Source organism: Glandiceps talaboti, chromosome 14 (assembly GCF_964340395.1).
Source record: "Glandiceps talaboti chromosome 14, keGlaTala1.1, whole genome shotgun sequence".
Lineage (NCBI taxonomy): Eukaryota > Metazoa > Hemichordata > Enteropneusta > Spengelidae > Glandiceps > Glandiceps talaboti.
The window spans coordinates 8,006,597-8,026,647 of NC_135562.1; the positions used below are offsets into that span (position 1 = coordinate 8,006,597).

The 20,051-nt window shown below is 35.1% G+C and overlaps 1 protein-coding gene across 2 annotated transcripts in view; it reads right to left on the bottom strand.

The window, feature by feature from the left end:
- Positions 1 to 20,051, bottom strand: part of LOC144446007 (uncharacterized) — an 83,396-nt gene that overhangs the window by 9,037 nt on the left and 54,308 nt on the right. For both annotated transcript variants that reach the window (XM_078135675.1, XM_078135674.1), the window contains 21 exons: positions 19,926 to 20,045; positions 18,556 to 18,672; positions 17,998 to 18,114; positions 14,785 to 14,892; positions 14,304 to 14,417; positions 13,736 to 13,843; positions 12,805 to 12,918; positions 11,593 to 11,706; positions 10,629 to 10,745; positions 9,593 to 9,712; positions 9,107 to 9,235; positions 8,180 to 8,302; positions 7,425 to 7,544; positions 6,667 to 6,783; positions 6,349 to 6,465; positions 6,092 to 6,202; positions 3,389 to 3,502; positions 2,723 to 2,842; positions 1,412 to 1,525; positions 734 to 847; positions 109 to 222 (listed from right to left, as the gene is read on the bottom strand). In XM_078135675.1, coding sequence (XP_077991801.1) covers positions 109 to 222; positions 734 to 847; positions 1,412 to 1,525; positions 2,723 to 2,842; positions 3,389 to 3,502; positions 6,092 to 6,202; positions 6,349 to 6,465; positions 6,667 to 6,783; positions 7,425 to 7,544; positions 8,180 to 8,302; positions 9,107 to 9,235; positions 9,593 to 9,712; positions 10,629 to 10,745; positions 11,593 to 11,706; positions 12,805 to 12,918; positions 13,736 to 13,843; positions 14,304 to 14,417; positions 14,785 to 14,892; positions 17,998 to 18,114; positions 18,556 to 18,672; positions 19,926 to 20,045 — 2,442 coding nt within the window. The remainder of the gene's footprint in view (positions 1 to 108; positions 223 to 733; positions 848 to 1,411; positions 1,526 to 2,722; positions 2,843 to 3,388; positions 3,503 to 6,091; positions 6,203 to 6,348; positions 6,466 to 6,666; positions 6,784 to 7,424; positions 7,545 to 8,179; positions 8,303 to 9,106; positions 9,236 to 9,592; positions 9,713 to 10,628; positions 10,746 to 11,592; positions 11,707 to 12,804; positions 12,919 to 13,735; positions 13,844 to 14,303; positions 14,418 to 14,784; positions 14,893 to 17,997; positions 18,115 to 18,555; positions 18,673 to 19,925; positions 20,046 to 20,051) is intronic.

Below are 20,051 nucleotides of genomic sequence, written 5' to 3' on the forward strand. Positions count from 1 at the left end.
AGATAACATTTTCCTATGTTTTGTTTGAGTTAATATTAAATCATTATTATTAAATCGCAATGTATGATCCTTAAGAAAACTCTGGGTGCAAGGTAAATATCTACTTACGAACATCGCAATTTCTTCCCTTGAATCCGGTGACACAAATACAGGCGTAAGTCTCGTCCGTGATGTAGCAGGTTGCTCCATTCTTGCATGGACCATCTTCACACTCGTCTTTTTCTGTGACAGAACATAGTATCAAATTCATTATTATGAAATTACCACTTTGATCAAATGTTACATTATTCACAGGGCCCTGTTCGGTCATTATACACATTTGTACACAGACCACAAAATAACCAGGTTTTGAAATGTAAGTGCTCTCATACGACATAACAGAATCCCTCCAATTTGCCTGCAACCAATGGAATTCATAAGCATCACATCCAATGAAGAACTTTCTGCAACACATATTAACGTGTGTACTTTATATATAGTGTCTGGAATATTAACAACACACACACACACACACACACATACACACACACACACACACACACACACACACACACACACGTACACGCACATCTACATACATCTTCAAGTTAATGAACCCTACTAGATGTGAACACGAAAATGTTGGAGTGAACCTATTCTCTTTCATATTTTATTTCATTGTTATACCAAAAATATTACCCACACTGTTTCCTGAAAAAGAGTCAGATTTTGTATGTAAGTGAAATAGCCCCACCTGTTTGACAATTGCTTCCTTTCCATCCATCTGTACATTCGCATCTATAGGTTGACCCAAGATGCGTACATGCAGCCCCGTTCTCACATGGTTGACTAATACAGTAGTCGGTGACTACATAGAGAAAAAGTGCATGTCACTCTATCACTGATATAGAATTTATCTGTCAAATTATGCACGTTTTGTGTTGGAATTTAAAAGGTGCTCATTCTTTAGTATTTTCTCCTAGCATTAGGAGGAATTTTTTTTCAAAGATAAGCTAATAGAAAGAAATAATATATTCAATAGTGTTAAATATATTGGTAATATAAAAATTAGGAGGGCGTCTCGGTAATGTTATCATTAGACAGTCAAACAAACACATTGTGATGCATTTGGACGACGCACGCACTCACACACATAAACAAAACAAAAACAATCGGACAAAACAACGAACGAACAAACAAACAAACAAACAGACAAACAAACAAACAAACAAACAAAAAGGAATCAATCACTTGCAACTGTTTCATTCCAAACTGCCACGTTTGAGCAATTTGGGTAAAATGGCAACTTTAGGTAAAAAGCAAATAACTAAGGATATTAACAGAATATACATGCTGGTCCTGACCCATCAATCTAAATGGCGCCCTCTAAATTAGCAAGAAAGTCAAAACGCATCTTAAAAAGTTGGTATACCTCTCTCACAAATGATGCCAGTATAGCCTTCTGAGCATGCGCACTCAAATGTTGTGTGGTGGTTGATACAAGTTCCACCGTTCAAGCATTCATTGTAATCACATAGGTTTATTTCTAAAAAAAATACGGGTAGAACAAAAAAAAAGGAGAAAACATGCATAAAATTGGAAAGGGTTTAACATGCATTGGATAAAGCTCAATTGAAAATATCTTTGTTTGAATTATCAAAATTCAGAATAACTCTCCATTGACGACACATCTATAACAACACCATTTATACATGGAGGAATTTGCCGTATTGAAGGCAGCACGATAAAACGCAGACCCTGATACTTTACCTACACGTGTTATCTTTCCTACAAGATATTATGACTAAATTATGTAATGAGTGCTGACTCGTTATAGTGACCCCATTCCGACGCATATGGTATGGAACATGGCATTGCGGATATGCTATGTTTATGGACATTGAGTATTTAACACAGGTAAGAAATATTGATATGATTTGATAGTCATATCGCGTTGATGGTCAAAATTAAGTTAGTACGCGCCTCGGAAATGGAAATTTTAAACTTCAGTATTATCTTGGTGATTGTACAAATAATGGACATCAAAATATGGCCGACATAAATCACATATAGTATTTGATAAAAGTGCACAGCAAAGTGGTGTACATTTATCACCTATTTGTAAAGTCGCGAAATCAGTCAACTTTGAATCTGAAAAAAACGTGAATTTTCCATTCAGATATATACATTTTGGTCAGGGTCTTATTGATTATCATGAAGAGTACGGGAATCTAGCTCTGATCTGATCGTGAACGCACTACTACCATATTTCTATTCTATCCCGGTACTAGCAGTGTTTACATATCATAAAACATACTGATTAGCTAGTGGCAGGTGAACATGCAAATAGGTACGGACAATCAAAACCATTAGATCGATAGTTCCCTCCAGGTGCTGTCCCAGGTGCCTACAGAGAAAGCTTTTGTTTCACAAACAGCCTGTGACAGAAACATGCCTGTATAAACAGTTCAAGCTGGGGTTGAAGCAATTAACTTATAAAGCGAACAATTGCATTGATCCTAATGAGAGTTAAAAGTGAACATGTCAGTTCCCCAAAGATGTACATGTATTCCAAAATTCTGTGTTCTTCATGAAATTATGTCTTTTTCTTACCGATACCTTACACATGTCATGAACAATCTACCCTCTAAGCTTACTCCCTTTGTGAACAGATGCTTCAATGTTTAGTATTAGCTCTAAGACCCGACATATGAATAAGCATTGTTCCTGCAGACAAACTTACCCTGTTGACATAAATTTCCAGCATAACCATATTGACAAACACATTCGTAATCTCCTATCTTTTGTACACATGTTGCACCATTCAGACATGGGTTGGTTTCACAGTGATCGTATGGTACAACTGTAGAGTAAATACAGACGGGATGATAGACTTTGCAAGTATGTAATAAATATAATCATTTCAATACTATTTGGTGTCCTGCAGTTACGCAACATCACTACTATAGACACCCAATAAGGTAATGTTTATCTATTTGCATATCAATCTGATTGAAATCTGATGTATTGAACTTGGTTGACCTCTCTTTACTACCGTTATTGTCATTTGTTCTTTGAGTGAGCACCTGTCTGTCGTCCACTCTTTGTTTACCTGTGTCTACATTTGTATCTGTCTGTCTCCTATGTGTCTGTGTGTGTGCTCGTCTGTGTCAGTTTCTCTGTCTGTCTGCCTGTCTGTCTGTCTGTCTGCCTGCCTGCCTGCCTGCCTGTCTGTCTGTCTGTCTGTCTGTCTGTCTGTCTCTGTCTCTCTCTCTCTCTCTGTCTGTCTCTGTCTCTCTCTCTCTCTCTCTCTCTCTCTCTCTCTCTCTCTCTCTCTCTCTCTCTCTCTCTCTCTCTCTCTCTCTCTCTCTCTCTCTCTCTCTCTCTCTCTCTCTCTCTCGATACTTACGACTATCACAATTAGTTCCTGTGTACAGTGCTGTACATTCACAATAGAAGTTGAAGCCAGCGTTATAACAGGTGCCACCATTACTACATGGATTACTACTACAAGGTTGTTGAACTGTAAACAATGATAAAGGACGCAAATGTGAATAAAAACGAGTTACCATATTACAACAAAGATTGCGATTGATGGAGGGTGCTAATATTGACTTTTAAATACAAGAAGATGTTCTTGCATTTAACATGTCACAAGTTTGTCCTGGCATTTCGTGAAGTACCAGTCTTCGTTGTGCATCTATGAATTATTTTATGTAAGAGTTAAGCCCTCAGTATAGATGTTTGAGATATTTATTAAAAATAATATAATATTATGTAGGTAAGAAAATGTCCTCAAATTAGGGTGAATAGGGTGACTCTGTTGTGCAATTCTAAAGTTACTATTGTTCTTGTATATTGAAGCCAGCAATGAAAATCGACTTTAAAAGATAGAGACCTATGCAGTTGCCCGTGTCAATTTTTAGAAGTGCTCTGATACAAGAAACAATTGTTCTGTACATTGCAGGTTACAGTATACCCTACACGTTAAGATAGCAATATTCATTTTTCTACATTCAGTCTGAATTGAACAAACTGGCACTACACTCAGACACACCGGCGTCACTGTTTACATGATATCTGCATAGTGGCACGTTAGAACATTTCATTTTGACAAAATGTAGCAAGAAAATGTTTTAATTCAATCTTGCTATCTTAAAGTGTAGCATGCGCAGTGTGTTATTGGTTTCTGCATGGTTGTATGAAACAGAACAAGTGAACAGAAGCCTGCAATGCGCTGTACCACAGAGCGTTCAGTCACAGCAGTAAAGTGTAAGTTAATCTACTCCCAACTATTGCTACCCTTGGAGTGTTTATACATTGATCAGTATTACAAAAATTGTGAATATAAAATTAAATATATGCCATTGTCAGAATATTGTTAGTTAATATAAAACTACACATTTATTTATTAAGAAATGACAGATGCATGTTAACACACAAATAACAAATGCGCAAAGCAAGTTGTGGTGCTAGTAAAGTGCGCGCCAGTCTGCAAAGGCTGCAAAGTAAAGTGATATGCATTAAAATTCAAGTGATTATTCAAAGACTCTGAAGAAAAAGAAAGTTTAAGATTAAAATATTCTTAATTAGATTATTCTAGACCAACAAGACAACCTAGGCTTGTATTAAAACTTAACACAACTAAGGATTCTGGTGAAAGTGTTTACAGTGGAAAGAAAAGTGATAATTGAACGCTTGAAAGCTTACTGTGATAAACTTGTGGGAATGACTATTATACATCAATGTACAAAGTTAGATTACAATTCGTGACCATTTTGATTACTAGAATACAGATATATATATATATATATATATATTCCACATAATAATCAAATTCGCATATTTTTAAAATGTAGAAAAAAATCAAAGGAGTTTGAAATTAGCCTTTAAGAGAAGTCACAGAGGATAAAAGCAAAAGGATATGTGCATAATGAAGAAGTTACATATAATCTGGCATAGAAGGGAGGGGGGTATGTGCATCATTTAAGCACACGACACACAAAACAAAGTTTGATAGAAGACACATATGCAAATGTCAAAACATAATACAACGGTATCCTGTCGTCAAAGGCTATTCTGAGCCAAACATATGAGAAACTGAAGTGAGAATAGATTTTCAAATTAAATGTGAGTTTCTTTAAGACGTTTCAAGACTCATACATTGCATTATGGTTTTAGATATTTTCCCAAAATATGCTACTTTTCCTTTTTTTAGAGCATAGTGGGCAAGAGCAAAGAAAAAAGTTGATATGAAATCAAATAAATCCCAAATGATTGCATACTTAATTTATAGTTTGTTGTTGGTGTCGATATGTTTTGTCAATGTATGGGTCTAAAATAGTATGTCAACTCCATGAGTGATCGATTAAAAATATACCTACTAATGGACTGATAGATTATTTGTATTTATATATTTACCAACTACAGAAATTGTAATAGACTACAGTATGGTATTGGAAGGATGTTAAATTGGGACAGGAGCATTTGATACAATATCTTAAAGCAGTCAAGCACACAATAATAATTTTGTTAAATTAGTCATTTGTTTCAAGGCGAGGCATGGCCAATTTTTGTTGAAATCAAGTCATGAACGTGCCAATTAGAATGGAATATTGTGTGCTCGACACTTATGCCGTTAGAATTTACATATCACACAATTACAGTTATTGAAACATATATTAATAGTGGCACAGTCTGTAACCATGGCAACATTTTCGAGTTAGTGTGCACAATTCAGCTATTTCATATGCACCAATTTCAAATGCTTTGGGAAGAAAATCTGAGTGATAATAGCAAAATTACTTATCGAATGAAAAATAATAAGAACTGGGAGGCATAGGTATTAAGCACATGGTGTTTTTGAGAATATGTTGGCATCCCAAAACGTATGTCATAATCGATTACACTTTTATAATCATATAAGAATTTTGGTTGAAAGCTTTACTAGGTGATTGACATGTTCTAGATGTTGGAATAACAAAGGCATACGATGTATTTCAAAATGTAACAAGTATCCATGGAAACATAAAGTTACAGACTGTGCCCTTTTGAGTGAAAAGAGATGTAGTTTTTGTTAGTAAACATTCAGAGGAAATTGTAGTCTGCAAACCTATGTCTTTGCATTGGGTCATGAGGCCATAACACTGCTGCTCCGTGATCTCATATGAGATTTCATATGACAGCACATCCCGTTTTCTCCTTCTTGCACATGGATCGTTATCTGTGAGGAAAATGTGGTAAGTAATGACACAGAAATTGGAACACAGACACAAAGAACGTACATAAACTTCAGAAAACATAAAAAAATCGAAATCGAAAAACGAAAAAAAAAACGAGACACGAGAGCTGGGTAGCAGACAGACTTACAGAATTCACAGTTATTGCCTGTGTAAAACAATGGACAGCTACATGTGTATGCATTGGTTCCCAGAGCCTGGCATGTACCACCATTTTGACATGGATTGGTTGAGCACGGTGGTATCCCTAGGAAAGATTTGAAAAATTCAACATGCACGCCATCATTAATACTTTTCATTGAAAGATTAAAGTCGAGTTCGAGGCTGTGAATGACGAGAACAGTTTTGATTGGGTAGTTATGTTCACATGACGTTCACAGCCTCGCCCACGACCAGGCATCCTTATCATAACTATATACTAAACCATAAATATGTAAATGTGACTCACTCGTTTCACATCTTGAGCCTGTGTACGTGCTTAAGCAAGTACATGAATATGACACAAAATTGATGTTCTGGCATGTTCCACCATTCAGACAAGGGGAGCTCAAACACGGATTTGCGCCTAGGAGAAATAAATCAAACAGGTTTATCATTCTAAAATCTTTCGCGGAAAGGTAAACAGAGCTTAACATACCTATGTGTAATATCGACAAGTCGGGATAACACTGAGTTGTATACTGGTCTGTGTGGGAAGTATGACACTGAAGTATCAAACTTTATCATGTTACACAAAACAATGGACTCAGGAAACAACAGCCCAAATTGATAAAGCAAATTGCTAGACTGCGTGTAAAGAACTACTCGTTTGGTTCACAAGGTTGGATCCATGGAATAGTCTAGGTTCTGAGGTTTCAACCAAATATGTCAGACTTTTGAAACCAGACTTGACAGATTACGTAAGGCTGAAACTTTCAAATAAGACTTTTATGTAGATGAACGTAAATATTTCAAGACGGAATCAAATACAGGCGACAGAAAAGGGCTCACAAGGCACAAAGTCAGAAGTGGACATTGTGGGTACCTATATATAAGTTCTTCAATCAGCTGAGCTACCCCTTCAGCTGATATATGCCATGTTTAGCTTTTCAAATTAAAGATCAATAAATTCACAGGGACCCTGCCTACATGTCACTAACTGAAGTCAAATATATTAAAAATGAAGATTCCTTTAAACTGTAAACCAATAAATGATGCTTCACATACTTGATTGACAGTTTGTTCCAGTCCATTGGGTCAGACAAAGACACTGGTAGGCATTGTTGAAGTTTGTCGCAACACACGTTCCACCGTTGTTGCAGGGATTGCTATTACAAGGACTTGTACCTAGAGAAAAATATGGTTGGTCAATGCATTCAGTCATTAATCAGAGTTAAAGTGGAACAAGCTGAGATTATAAACGTTTTAGTCAAGTGAAAATACTTACATAAATGGCTATGAGTGATTCAGTATGTAGAATACTGTGGGTACTTTTTGAATATGCAGTGAAAATGGCTTCCAAAACGTACAAACTCGGCATGTGCCCTCTTAAAAATCTCATAAGTAATCTTTATGTCTAATAGATGTCTAATAGAGTTAAGTCTTTCACCTACACACAACTGTTAGGATGTTTGAATAACTAGGAATATTTTAGTAATTATTGAAAAGAATTGAATTTTAAATAAAATGAAATATTTCCTCGAGTTACAGATAACCGCGATTTTTTGTTTAACATTTTAGCGGGAAATTGCTTGTACATAAGCAGAAACCAAACTATTTTTCCAACAAACCCTTGCAGGAAATTTCAAAATAGCCAAATACAGATATATGTAGTATAGAGATTCTTTGCCGAATGATTTCAAAGTTGAGTAAATTACTGTAAGGTGCTATTGTATCACTCAAAATCATATTTAAAAGTTGATAACATTTAACAACTGAAGGTGGAAATAAGCCCGACAGGAATGTTCCTTGAAATCACATACTTTCTTCACAGGTATCGCCGTCCCATCCAGATGTACAAAAACAGACAAAGGCTGACGAGTCGCTGTTCCTGTAACAAGAACCACCATTTCTACAAGGTTCACTACTGCATGGATCTACAATCACTGTGAAGAAAAGTAAAGCAGACAGGAGTCAGTACAATGTGTGTGTGTGTGTGTGTGTGTGTGTGTGTGTGTGTGTCTGTCTGTCTCTGTGTGTGTATGTATGTATGTATGTATGTGTGTATGTATGCATGTATGTATGTATGTATGTATGTATGTATGTATGTATGTATGTATGTATGTATGTATGTATGTATGTATTTATTTATTTGTGCGTGTGTGTGTATGTATGTATGTATGTATGTATGTATGTATGTATGTATGTATGCATGTATGCATGCATGCATGCGTGTGTGTATGTATGTATGTATGTATGTATGTATGTATGTATGTATGTATGTATGTATGTATGTATGTAGGTAGGTATGTAGGTATGTATGTATGTGTCTGTGTGTGCGTGTGTTCACTCAACCAACCAACTTGAAGTTACCCTACCCCACTCCACTCTATTCGACTCTACTCTACCCTACTCTACCTTACTCTATGCTACACTACTCACCTACACTTCTCTACTCTATTGTACTCTACACTGCTCTATGCTACTCTATTCTACATTATTCTATTCCACTCCTGGTCCACACACTACTCTATTCCACTCCACTTCACTCAGCTGAGGAAATTACAGTAGGTATATATAAATTCTTTGGGCTACTATTTGTTCAGTCTCCCTATCATCACTAGAGTATTTGGACAACGTACTTTGCTTTCCTGTTTTGCATTGGTTTGAAGATTTATATTATGTTATTCAAACATGTAATTAAAGAAGATGCAATCAAATGGTGCCAGATTTATTTGTTAAATACTTGCCTGTTTGGCATCGATCGCCTGTGTATCCTGTTTGACAGGCACACTGATAGGACACAAATCCATTGCTGTCCACGGTGTTGTCACAAAAACCACCATACAAACAGGGGGAACTTTCACACACGTTAAGGACTGCAATAAATATGAATGAAGGGTACACGTTGGACATGACATCCTTGAATATGTGATGAGATCGATATAACTCATGAAATTGCGTATATATATATATATATATATATATATATATATATATATATATATATATATATATATATATATATATATATAATGTATAACATTTGCTTTGCAAAAGAAATACGGAAAATGGTTTACAACGACTTTAATGTGGCTATGTTAAATTCATGTAAGCGCTCAATGGCATTCTCTTACTGTTAGAAGCCCGGGTGTGTATTTTCAAGAGTTGACTGTGTCTAAACAAAATTAAAAAACTTTCATTTTGACCCATAAATATCTGAAGAAGAAACTTACGGTCGTCGCAAGTAGGACCAGAGTAGTCACCCCGACAATTACACCTGTATTCTGTGGGTGTAATAACTTCACAGATTCCATTGGTGCCACAGCGGCCTGACACAGCACATGGGTTAACACCTGAAATAGCAAAGACATTGTCTTTTAGTATAAACTGTTCGTAATATAATAAAATATGGACCTTATCCTCTATTTTTAAGTAAAGTTTAAAGTTAAAGTTAAATATTTAGGCTGATTTTATACTGACGAAAATACCTCGATTAAGCTTTTCAACATAATGTTGATGTCGATGTGTGATCTCAATGGCACCAAAGCCACAAACTGGCGTTGTCAGCACAATTGATGGCGTACCGAGGGTTTTCTTGACATTGTAGTACACTTTTACCAAGTTATGCAATGGGTCGATTAGATATTATCCTTGAAGTCGGATTTGGCTTGAATATTAGTGATTTCTTACATACTAATTTATGTGTTTTGACTGCATCAGGTGTGACATGAGCTAACATTCATATTTATTGGTTCACTATGCATTTCCGCTAGACCCAAATGACACTGCACCTCATAACCCAATGCATCGTTCAGAGAACTAAGGTTTCTGTTAACTTGGTTTCTAGCAAGTCTATGTTATTAAATCCTAAAAAATAGGACGTCTGTCTCTAAAGGCTTAAGGTTGGTAATCAGGTATGCAGTTTCCCGAGTTCCCACATCATTGTACTGTGGTCTCCCTTCCACATTACGGTAGAAGGTATGGAAATCCAATAGGGAATTCGAACTTGCAATCCAGACTGAGCATGCTCAGACGCAAAGGACTATGGGATTATCTGTGCTTATCGTAAGACCTAATCTGGAGCTACTGATAAAATAAACCTCCCACAATGGTCAGAGTAAATATGAATTGATTTGTGGTTACAAACAATGTAGCAATACTGTTTACAATACTAATTGATTAGTATTTATGATCACATTTCCCATGATGTAACATTCAACATGGCGGGTTTGCAAGTTCCCTATTGGTAAAAATGTGGACAGGACTTACTATATTGACAGTTGGTACCATAATAACCGTTAACACATCTACATGAGTAGAAAGCGCTATTGACTTTTACACACGTTCCTCCACTCAGACATGGGCTACTGTCACATGGATCAATTTCTAAAAAACGGAGAAAAATGAACGTTAAGAAAAGTGTTATGAAATGCAGCTTTGAACAAAGTATTAGACTTATTCACTGTATCATTAGGAGTGATAGATTGCCCCCCAGATGCTATTTAAACCATTATAAATTACCTCTTGCCTCGACCACTCTCTTAGCTTGAAAGTACCGAGTACCGAGTGGTTATATAAGCGGACCACTGACTGGACATTTCAGATTACCGCATTCTATGTTAGGCCTAACAAGAATTGACGTTGGGTTTATGTACTCAATTGTTAGGGTGTCTACAATAAAATGAAGTATAATTATATTTCATTTTAAGCATTGCCATCTTTGTTTTGGCTTATTCACTTGAAATGTGGCCTGTGCAAATAAATACAGTTTTGCATGTATGGTCCGATGTTCCACAAATAGTGCATGTATATTCTGAAACTATAACAACACTGTGAACTGTTCTAAACACCTATATCACAGTTTGTGCCAGCATACAAATATGTCGAAACGAAGTTTTAAAAAAATCGGCTAGCGATAATGGAATATTAATATTGTATAATTTTTGAGTTTTAAACTGCACGCTACTTAAATATGTAATCTTTTCATTGGACTAATTATAATACTGAATTGTGAATCATACTTTTACACCGTCAGAGCAATGTTTTCATTCCTTTATTTCAGTTATGATTCTTATCAGCTTTATTGTTTTTATAACTTTCCATTGTCGTATACCACTGTCCCTTTTACGACAGTTACGCTTTTTCGTTATAACTTACCAATGTCCTATACCACTGTCCCTTTTACGACGTCTCATTAATGCTCTTGGTGAGGTGTTTCAAGAGTACCACCTACCTATTTCACAGTATGTACCGCTGTATCCAAACAGACATGAACAGGAAAAGGAGGTTCCAACGACATTACATGTACCGCTATTAGTGCATGGATTTGGAGAACATGGATTGAAAACTAAAAGGAGAAAATGAAGAAAATGTTCAACAAGTTAATAAAGGGTGGAGACAATATCATAGCAGTCGTCTGTCATTTTCATATCAAGCATATTATGCAACACAACTACAGTGGTGTAGTAAAAAACGCTTACTCTAATTAATTCAAAGTTACATTCTCTACTTTTCAAACCAGATATTTCAGAGGGTGTACAGTATGGTCTAATTCATAACGAATTCGAATTACTACTGAACCAGAACGACTACAGAGTTTCAATAAGGCGGCACTATGTTTTTTTTTTCACATCGCAGGCCGGTAACGTTTTCTGTTACGAGTTACACAATCAAAATAAGGCACTGATAGCGCGCATGCGCATAAATGTCACATTTTATTTCACTTTAATAACTAATAAATAGTTTCGTGTTTGAATCTTCCTTGTTTTAAGAAAGGTGATTTTGTCGTGTTCACAGTGAGATAAAATGTATCACTATATATGTTTGCACGCTATCATTGTCTTTGTACACAAAAAATGTCTTGTGTGAGATGTACACACATCATGTTGTCCACTGAAACTCTATACTCACTCTGGTTTGGTAGTAACAAAGTGACTTCAAATTTGTCAACCTTCAATGAAAATATACATGTCCTCAAAGTAATCTTTTTTGTACTTAATGACATTTTTCTTGGGCTTATTACAAATATGCAACTCTTTCTATGAATAGAAATATTTACATTTTGTATTCGGAAACCTTTCTTAAGATATCGATTTCAAAAATTGTCCCCATTTCGTAATGTGCATTTAATTTACTTTTTCTAAAAGCAATATGAAAGTCTACACTCTCTGAATATTTTGCAAGTATTTCTTGTATGCGATTTCTCAAGGTAATCTTGCATGTTAGCCTTACTATATCTAGCAATACAACATTTCTGTGTGCCTGTGAAAAACAGAATTATTTCAATTAATATTTAAACGTAATAAAATGTACGGAAAATGATATGTATTGGTTGTGATTTAAAGTTTTTCTCATTTATTGTACACTGGCAACTTCAATGGCAATGGAATCTTACATGCGATTCTCTAAGGTGTATTGGAGAAACTTGAATATGTTCCATACTTACTAGGTGTTTCACATCTAGTGCCGATATAGTTTGATGGACAATTACAGGTATATGACGACACACCATTGATGCAAATCCCGCTATTTTGGCACGGACTACTACTACACGGACCACCTTGTAAAAATAAAAGTTAAAAATAAATATATCGCATATATATATATATATATATATATATATATATATATATATATATATATATATATATATATATATATATATATATATATATATATATATATATATATATATATATATATATATATAGTTTTGGTAGTACTGGAACTCTTTCTTGGGTGTAACTCGGAGTTTCACGCATATTGCGATCATCAGACACTCTGATGGAGTGTCTGATGATCGCACTATGCGTGAAACTCCGAGTTACACCCAAGAAAGAGTTCCAGTACTACCAAAACTATTACGCTCTGCCACTGCGGTATAGAGCACTGTCTTATAGCAGATTGATACTCACCGAGTTATATATATATATATATATATATATATATATATATATATATATATATATATATATATATATATATATATATATATATATATATATATGTTGATGTACATCTCCTGACGAGTGATTTACTCACGAAACAGGCTTGTAGAGACGAAAAACCCGACTTGATTTTCTTCTACCCTCAACATATATATATATATATATATATATATATATATATATATATATATATATATATATATATATATGTGTGTGTGTGTGTGTGTGTGTGTGTGTGTGTGTGTGTGTGTGTGTGTGTGTGTGTGTGTGTATGTGTGTGTGAGTGGGCGTGCAGGTGTGTGTGTGGGGGGGGGGGATATAATCAAGTGCCTTAATATAAACTCATCAAGTTCTTTCAACAGTTTGGTTTAACGAATGCTTTTTTTCAAGAAAAGCACACATAAAAATTAATACTTTAAAAAAGTATACCTTGAGTACATCGAGATCCTGACCATCCGTTAAAGCAGTTGCAAAAATACGAACCACCGAGGGTTTGACACGCACCATTATTTAGACAGGGGTTACTGCTACATGGATCTGAGCGGGTAGGAAAGGGACACATAGTATGATGTACATGCATGATAAATTAGGAGAAAGGGATGAGGAAATTCTACCGTAGACGCCAATATAACACTGAGATTTGTTCGTTTTACAATAGACAAGGAAGAAATTTCTTACTTGTCTGTGGTTTTACAGGAGTTGTGAAAAGCAATACAAATTACCCCCTTCTTGTTGTCAGTCTATATGTAAATGGTTTTGTCCTTTTCCATCAGAAACACTTAAATTGGATGACAACTTCAAGTTTTGACGAAAATACATGGAAAATGAGTTTAAAATGAAAAGTCTGGGAAATCTTAAGTGTGTACGTAACATTTTGCCGTAATTTCTTCTGTAAAACCAACAGAATGAACCTGGACTAAAAAAACCCACCATACCTAGAGCTTTACATGGGGTTGATGTCAATATAAAGGCGAGAATAAAAGACTGTAATACATACCGTTTTCACAATTGGTGCCAGTATACCCCGATGCACATTGACAAACGTATGCGTTTCCTAAGTTCAAACACGCGCCACCATTCAGACATGGATTGACGGTGCACTGGTCTGCACCTGCAATTATGAAAAATAGCAACTTAAATCTAACACAACATAATCATAATGAAACATTCGTTTTGTTCCGAAAAAGCCATACAATATTGTGTAAAGACAAATCACAACCCACAATGCCATCCGTTTAGTAAAATGGCGTATTTTCATTGAGATTTGCGTCACATGTTGAAGTTCTCATGTACAAGTTTCTTAAAGAATTGCAGCAAAGATGAACACTCATTCCAAAACATATCCTTATCTTGTGTGTTCAAAGTCATTTCATTTTATGCTCAAGTAACATACTAATACCGACTGAGTGTAGGACTACTGTTGTTTCCTAACTCAAAAATAATTGATGAATGTACAAATCAAAGATATATAGAGGTACCTTCACAATTTGTGCCCGTGTATCCCGTTGGACAGGTGCATATGTAGTATGCCACGAAACTTGAACACTGTCCACCGTTCTGGCAAGGGTTACTATAACATGGATTCGCTGTAGAAAAATGGCGATTAAGTGAGCTATGGTAGAAAAAGCCTTTCAAAGAGGTAGGATAGGATCAAGTGTGATTTAAAATAGATCGAAGGTCAAAGATGAAAATTAGTTAACGAATGGCTTAAGCGCCATTTTATATAACACACAACTCAAAAAATACCTCAACTTAGTTTTATAAACTGTACATAACAGACCAATCCAACCGACCAATTAAGAGATAGGACACGGACATATATGGATCGTATTGGTTATTCGGATTTCAAACGAAATTATTTTAATGAATAACAGTTCGTTTCGTAATGGGCATTAAAGTCCAGGGGTCGTCAGATAACATGTCTCGATGAATTTCTTTTTGGGTTTTTTGACAATTATATGTCCCATCTCATTCACTAATTAAGTGACGCGAGCGTTTTCTCTCTGCAAAATTCTTTCTAAAATATTGTAAAATAAATCCTCCCAGCAACAAAGCTTCGTAACAAGTTACTGGCTAGCTTTAGTAGCGTGGGACCCCGTAAATTTTAAAACAGTTGCTCTTTAACGATAACATGTGTACAAAGATAATAAAAGGTTCCACATATTTTCCCGGTAATGGCGAGTGAAAGAAAATCCGAATAACCAAACTAACCCTTAATGTCTTTGACTTGATGTCTATTTAACAGGGGAATCATAGTGTAGCTGGCACTGTCATAAATGCATTCGGTGTATTTCAAAATACGTGAAAAGGTTGTTTTACATTTGTGTGATGATTATCCAACAGAAAAGAGAATTGAATGGTTTTGATAACATTCACAACATTCAATGGATCATGAGTTTTTTATGTTCTCATGTATAGTTTTTAAAAAGCGTAATCAGTATATATTTGTTTTGTACAAGTTATGATAGATAATAACGAAGTAATTACAATCTATCCCTCTGGAGTTGCTGTTGGTTTGAATGGCAATCGTTTTGCACCCTACTCTGAACACTTCTTCAGGCTGACTGATCATCTAATGACATATGGTTGCCATTCAAAACAAAAGTAAGGCTAGTAGGATGGATTGTAATTAGTTCGTTATTAACTTCAAAACTGGATGATTGAGAACATTCATCGACAAATTATGATAGTGATACACAAAAAATATGCTGATAAAACTCTGAAAAACATACGTTTTTACAAGAGTACGTAGTGACAACAGACATTCAACTGAAGATTCAAATGATTTTAAAGAAACTGCTGAAAAATGCAAAACACATTCTCATTTTTTAAAATAATATTCCAAATGCATTTATGATTGTGCAACCTATACATAATTACCCATCAGCATTAGTCTCAGTAGATATTTTTTAACCTTAGCTTACTACATCAATTTACGTTAGACATTGGTTTACCCAATTAATCACCGAAGTTCTTCTCCCTTAAACACAATACATATATGTAATAGAGCGTATTCGAAACTAAGCTTGTAACATTAAGTGATAAGTCTCCCAGGTTTCTGTTATGTTTGGCTTTGTTTTCGTTCATGGCAGTGATACTTCCTTCCATTTCTTGAAGTTTAGCACAATCCAATCATATATTAATAAGTATAAGTTTTAAGATTTTTTGAATTTCTTGTTTCAAACTTTTTTGTACATATATATCTGTAATATCATAATGCCACTGTCAGAAATGAAAACTGCATATGCAAGACCAGTACATTTTAAAGTCACATAGGTATTCACAAATGTTAAAACAAACAATCGCACCATACTATTCTAGACTTATATATAGAGAAAGTAATGAAATTGAACAAATTGTTAACGTATTCTTTTGAAGAATAGAACATTTGCTTGGGAAAAAGAATTTCAAGTAAAGAAAGAAAAACATGCATTGTATGATGCATATGACGGATCCATCACATATAACCTGTCTGGATAGTTACCATTATTAGTGGGCGTGTCTGTAATACCTTGCCACTGACATACACATACGTAGGGAGTGACCGAGAGATGTACATGCTAAAACAAAGGTTACGTCATGCTAACAATTATATCAAATCTGAAAAGTTTACCAGCATGTTCACAGTGATATCCACTGTAACCAGACTCACACCCACATAAATATTGGTTATTCAAAGGAATACATGTACCATTGTTAAGACAGGGATTTGAGTCGCATATAGTACCTAGTTCTAAGAAAGGTTTATCCGAATATAGAAAAAAAAACACAAAAGGATAAATGTAAGCCAGGTATTAATGAGATGCAAGCAAGTAAAAGATGCATCATACAGCCAATGCCAAAAAGGGTTAACGCTGAAATAAAAGTTTCATATTTTCAAAAAAGAAAGAATAACCTCAAAACAGGTTTTAAGAAGATTACAAAGAAATAAAAGGTTCAATGGGTTGAATAAACTAACCATGATAAATCGTATAAACATATTTGAAAGATTGGACGTGCCCTTTTTGATAGTCTCTCACCTCTGGATTGCATTTGCATTTTATGTACATTGAAAGGCAAGCTATGTCTTCTCTAAGTGCAGTGAACAATTCACAAGTGATGTCAAATTATGTATTCCATCACCACTCATTGTTAGATTATTTTCCCGACCGTACTGTATTTCGATTAAAGTCTATAGATGTTCTCAAACAGGATAACCACACTTAGTTTTCTATAGGGAGCATTACTAGTAAAGTGGTATAGTTTTCAACTCTCATGTATTGGTGTGAATGATACTATAGTGATATTCAAACCTCTACTTGTGATAAGTGATGTTAAATATGATAGACTATGTGAATATGATAGACTGGGGAGGAAAATATGAAGAAGAGACACAACACACGGTGTGTTAGAGTGAAGGGGTGAAAACGCTTCTTTTGGTGCTGCAACTAAGTTATACACAGTTCATTTAACGAAATGTCAGTATTGAACAAAAAAGGTATCTTTCAATTTTTGCATGTGTAAATCTTTTAAAGCTAGAGAATACATTATCAATTACAGATCTAACACCACTTCATGCCAAAACTTTTATAATTGACCTGACGTTTCAGAACGTAAATAACTACAGGTACATAAATATTAATTCGTCATGTATCGCCACGAAAAGAACCGTTTTCAGTTAGTAGTATAGACAACATGAGATTGTATATTACCATTTTGACAAGTTTGCCCTGTGTATCCAGGAACACAGACACAGGCATAATTTGTCGACGTAACCTTGTAACACGAGCCCCCATTCAGACAAGGGGCAGCGTCGCATGGATTGACTTCTATAAAAATTACAACAAATCAGTAGTAGATATAAGTAACAGACGGGCTCTTTTAATGGTGTCATTATTTTGTGGACCGTCTTATCTACTTTTTTTGCTTCCTGAACGCCAACATTTTAAACCGAAATTGATATTCAGCACGCAAACAAATGCGAATATCATGACCAGGGAACCAATATTTGCTCCTGCAATGGAGTGAGAAGGTATGCACAATATATATTTAGGCGTCAAACTTTTTGAGAAACTGCAAAGTTTGCGGAAGCCTCTGCGAGCATTTTGAGTATATCAACATGTTTGACGAAAATGTTGACAAGATCAAGGCTATGTAGAGAAATACCAAAATTATGTTTGAATTTGTAAATGTAAGAAAATACGCTTTTCAACGCCGACACCAAAAGGATGCAAAATCACCAACGAAATGACGTTGATAGAAATAATTACCAATTTCACAACGAGTTCCCCTAAAATCATTGATGCAATTACATCGATACGTAGTTAGAGAAGTCTGGGAACACACCCCACCATTGAAACAGGGGTTTGGCACACAGGGGTTAGATACTACAAGACAAGGTGATTAGTAAAGGGTGAACAAGGTGAACATATAGTGGTGAGGGGGTTGTGACATGGAACGGGACAATACAAGGCATTCAATGACGATTTACTGAATGAATGACAAAAAATAATGACAGGTCTTAATACATATACGAGAGACAAAACGGTATTGACATATGCCAACAACTTTTCTATATGAAGAAACACGTCTTTAACGATTTTATACTGGATTTGTACTACACCTTGATTTGGCACTTTTTAAAAAGAAATATATTTTTTTAATTTTTTTGTTCTTTGAGTTAACATAACATAACATAACATAACATAACATAACATAACATAACATAACATAACATAACATTGTATGAAATCAGGCTTTTTACAGAATGGATATGTATGCCAAATTTGTCTTTAGATGTTATCCTTTGAACACCACTCTCAACATAGACCAAACCTTTAGTTTAGAAATGTCGTTACAATTAGAAAACTCTACATGTTTGACTGAGAAAATGGGGAGGTTGGGGGGGGGGGTGTTTACGCTCATTTATAAGTAAAGAATGAAGTACGATTACAATAAGTTCAGAAATCTTAACAGGAATATTATGCTAATTAATGTTAATTTTCAATTATTTTATGCATGTTAAATTACTACAATTCATAATTAGTGAGTGCATTTCAATGATGGTCAGGCAATGGAAATGTTTATATGTTATTAATGGTAGATATCAAATGCCAAACATTGGCAAATAAGCTAAGATCAGCTATAAAAACCGCGATCCTATGCACTGCAAACATTTTGGAAGCAAACGTCTGACAGCTATCTGGATGACGTATCGTACTTTCTACGATATATTCTGACAAAATCATACTTCTTTTTGATAAATTGGAATGGAATTTCTTTGTCACTGAAAAGCATTATTTATTATACGAAGACGCAGTGCTTAGAGCATATTTTGAGATATGAACAAAACAGTACAGTTTTAAAGATAATTTGTTGTCATATCTGTTGTATCACTTTTATCAAACTCAGTCACACAGAGAACATCAATCAACAAGTTAATATTCTGAACATATACGAATCACATCATTACATAGATTATCTGCAGAGACAGGAGTTGCGCACGTCTACGTTAACATTAACATTGCCGCATATGCCATGAAAAGCGTACATGAATTTAACATACACATGGTACATATATCTAAGGGTAGTCAACTGAGAGGAAGTAGCCATAGAGTCAGTGGTTTTGAAACACACTTACCTAACTGACAATTTGACCCTATATAACCATCCAGACAGTCACACCTATACGATGTTACTTGATTAACACAGGTTCCGCCATTGTAACATGGATCACTCTCACATGGATCTAGAGCAGGAGCTGTAT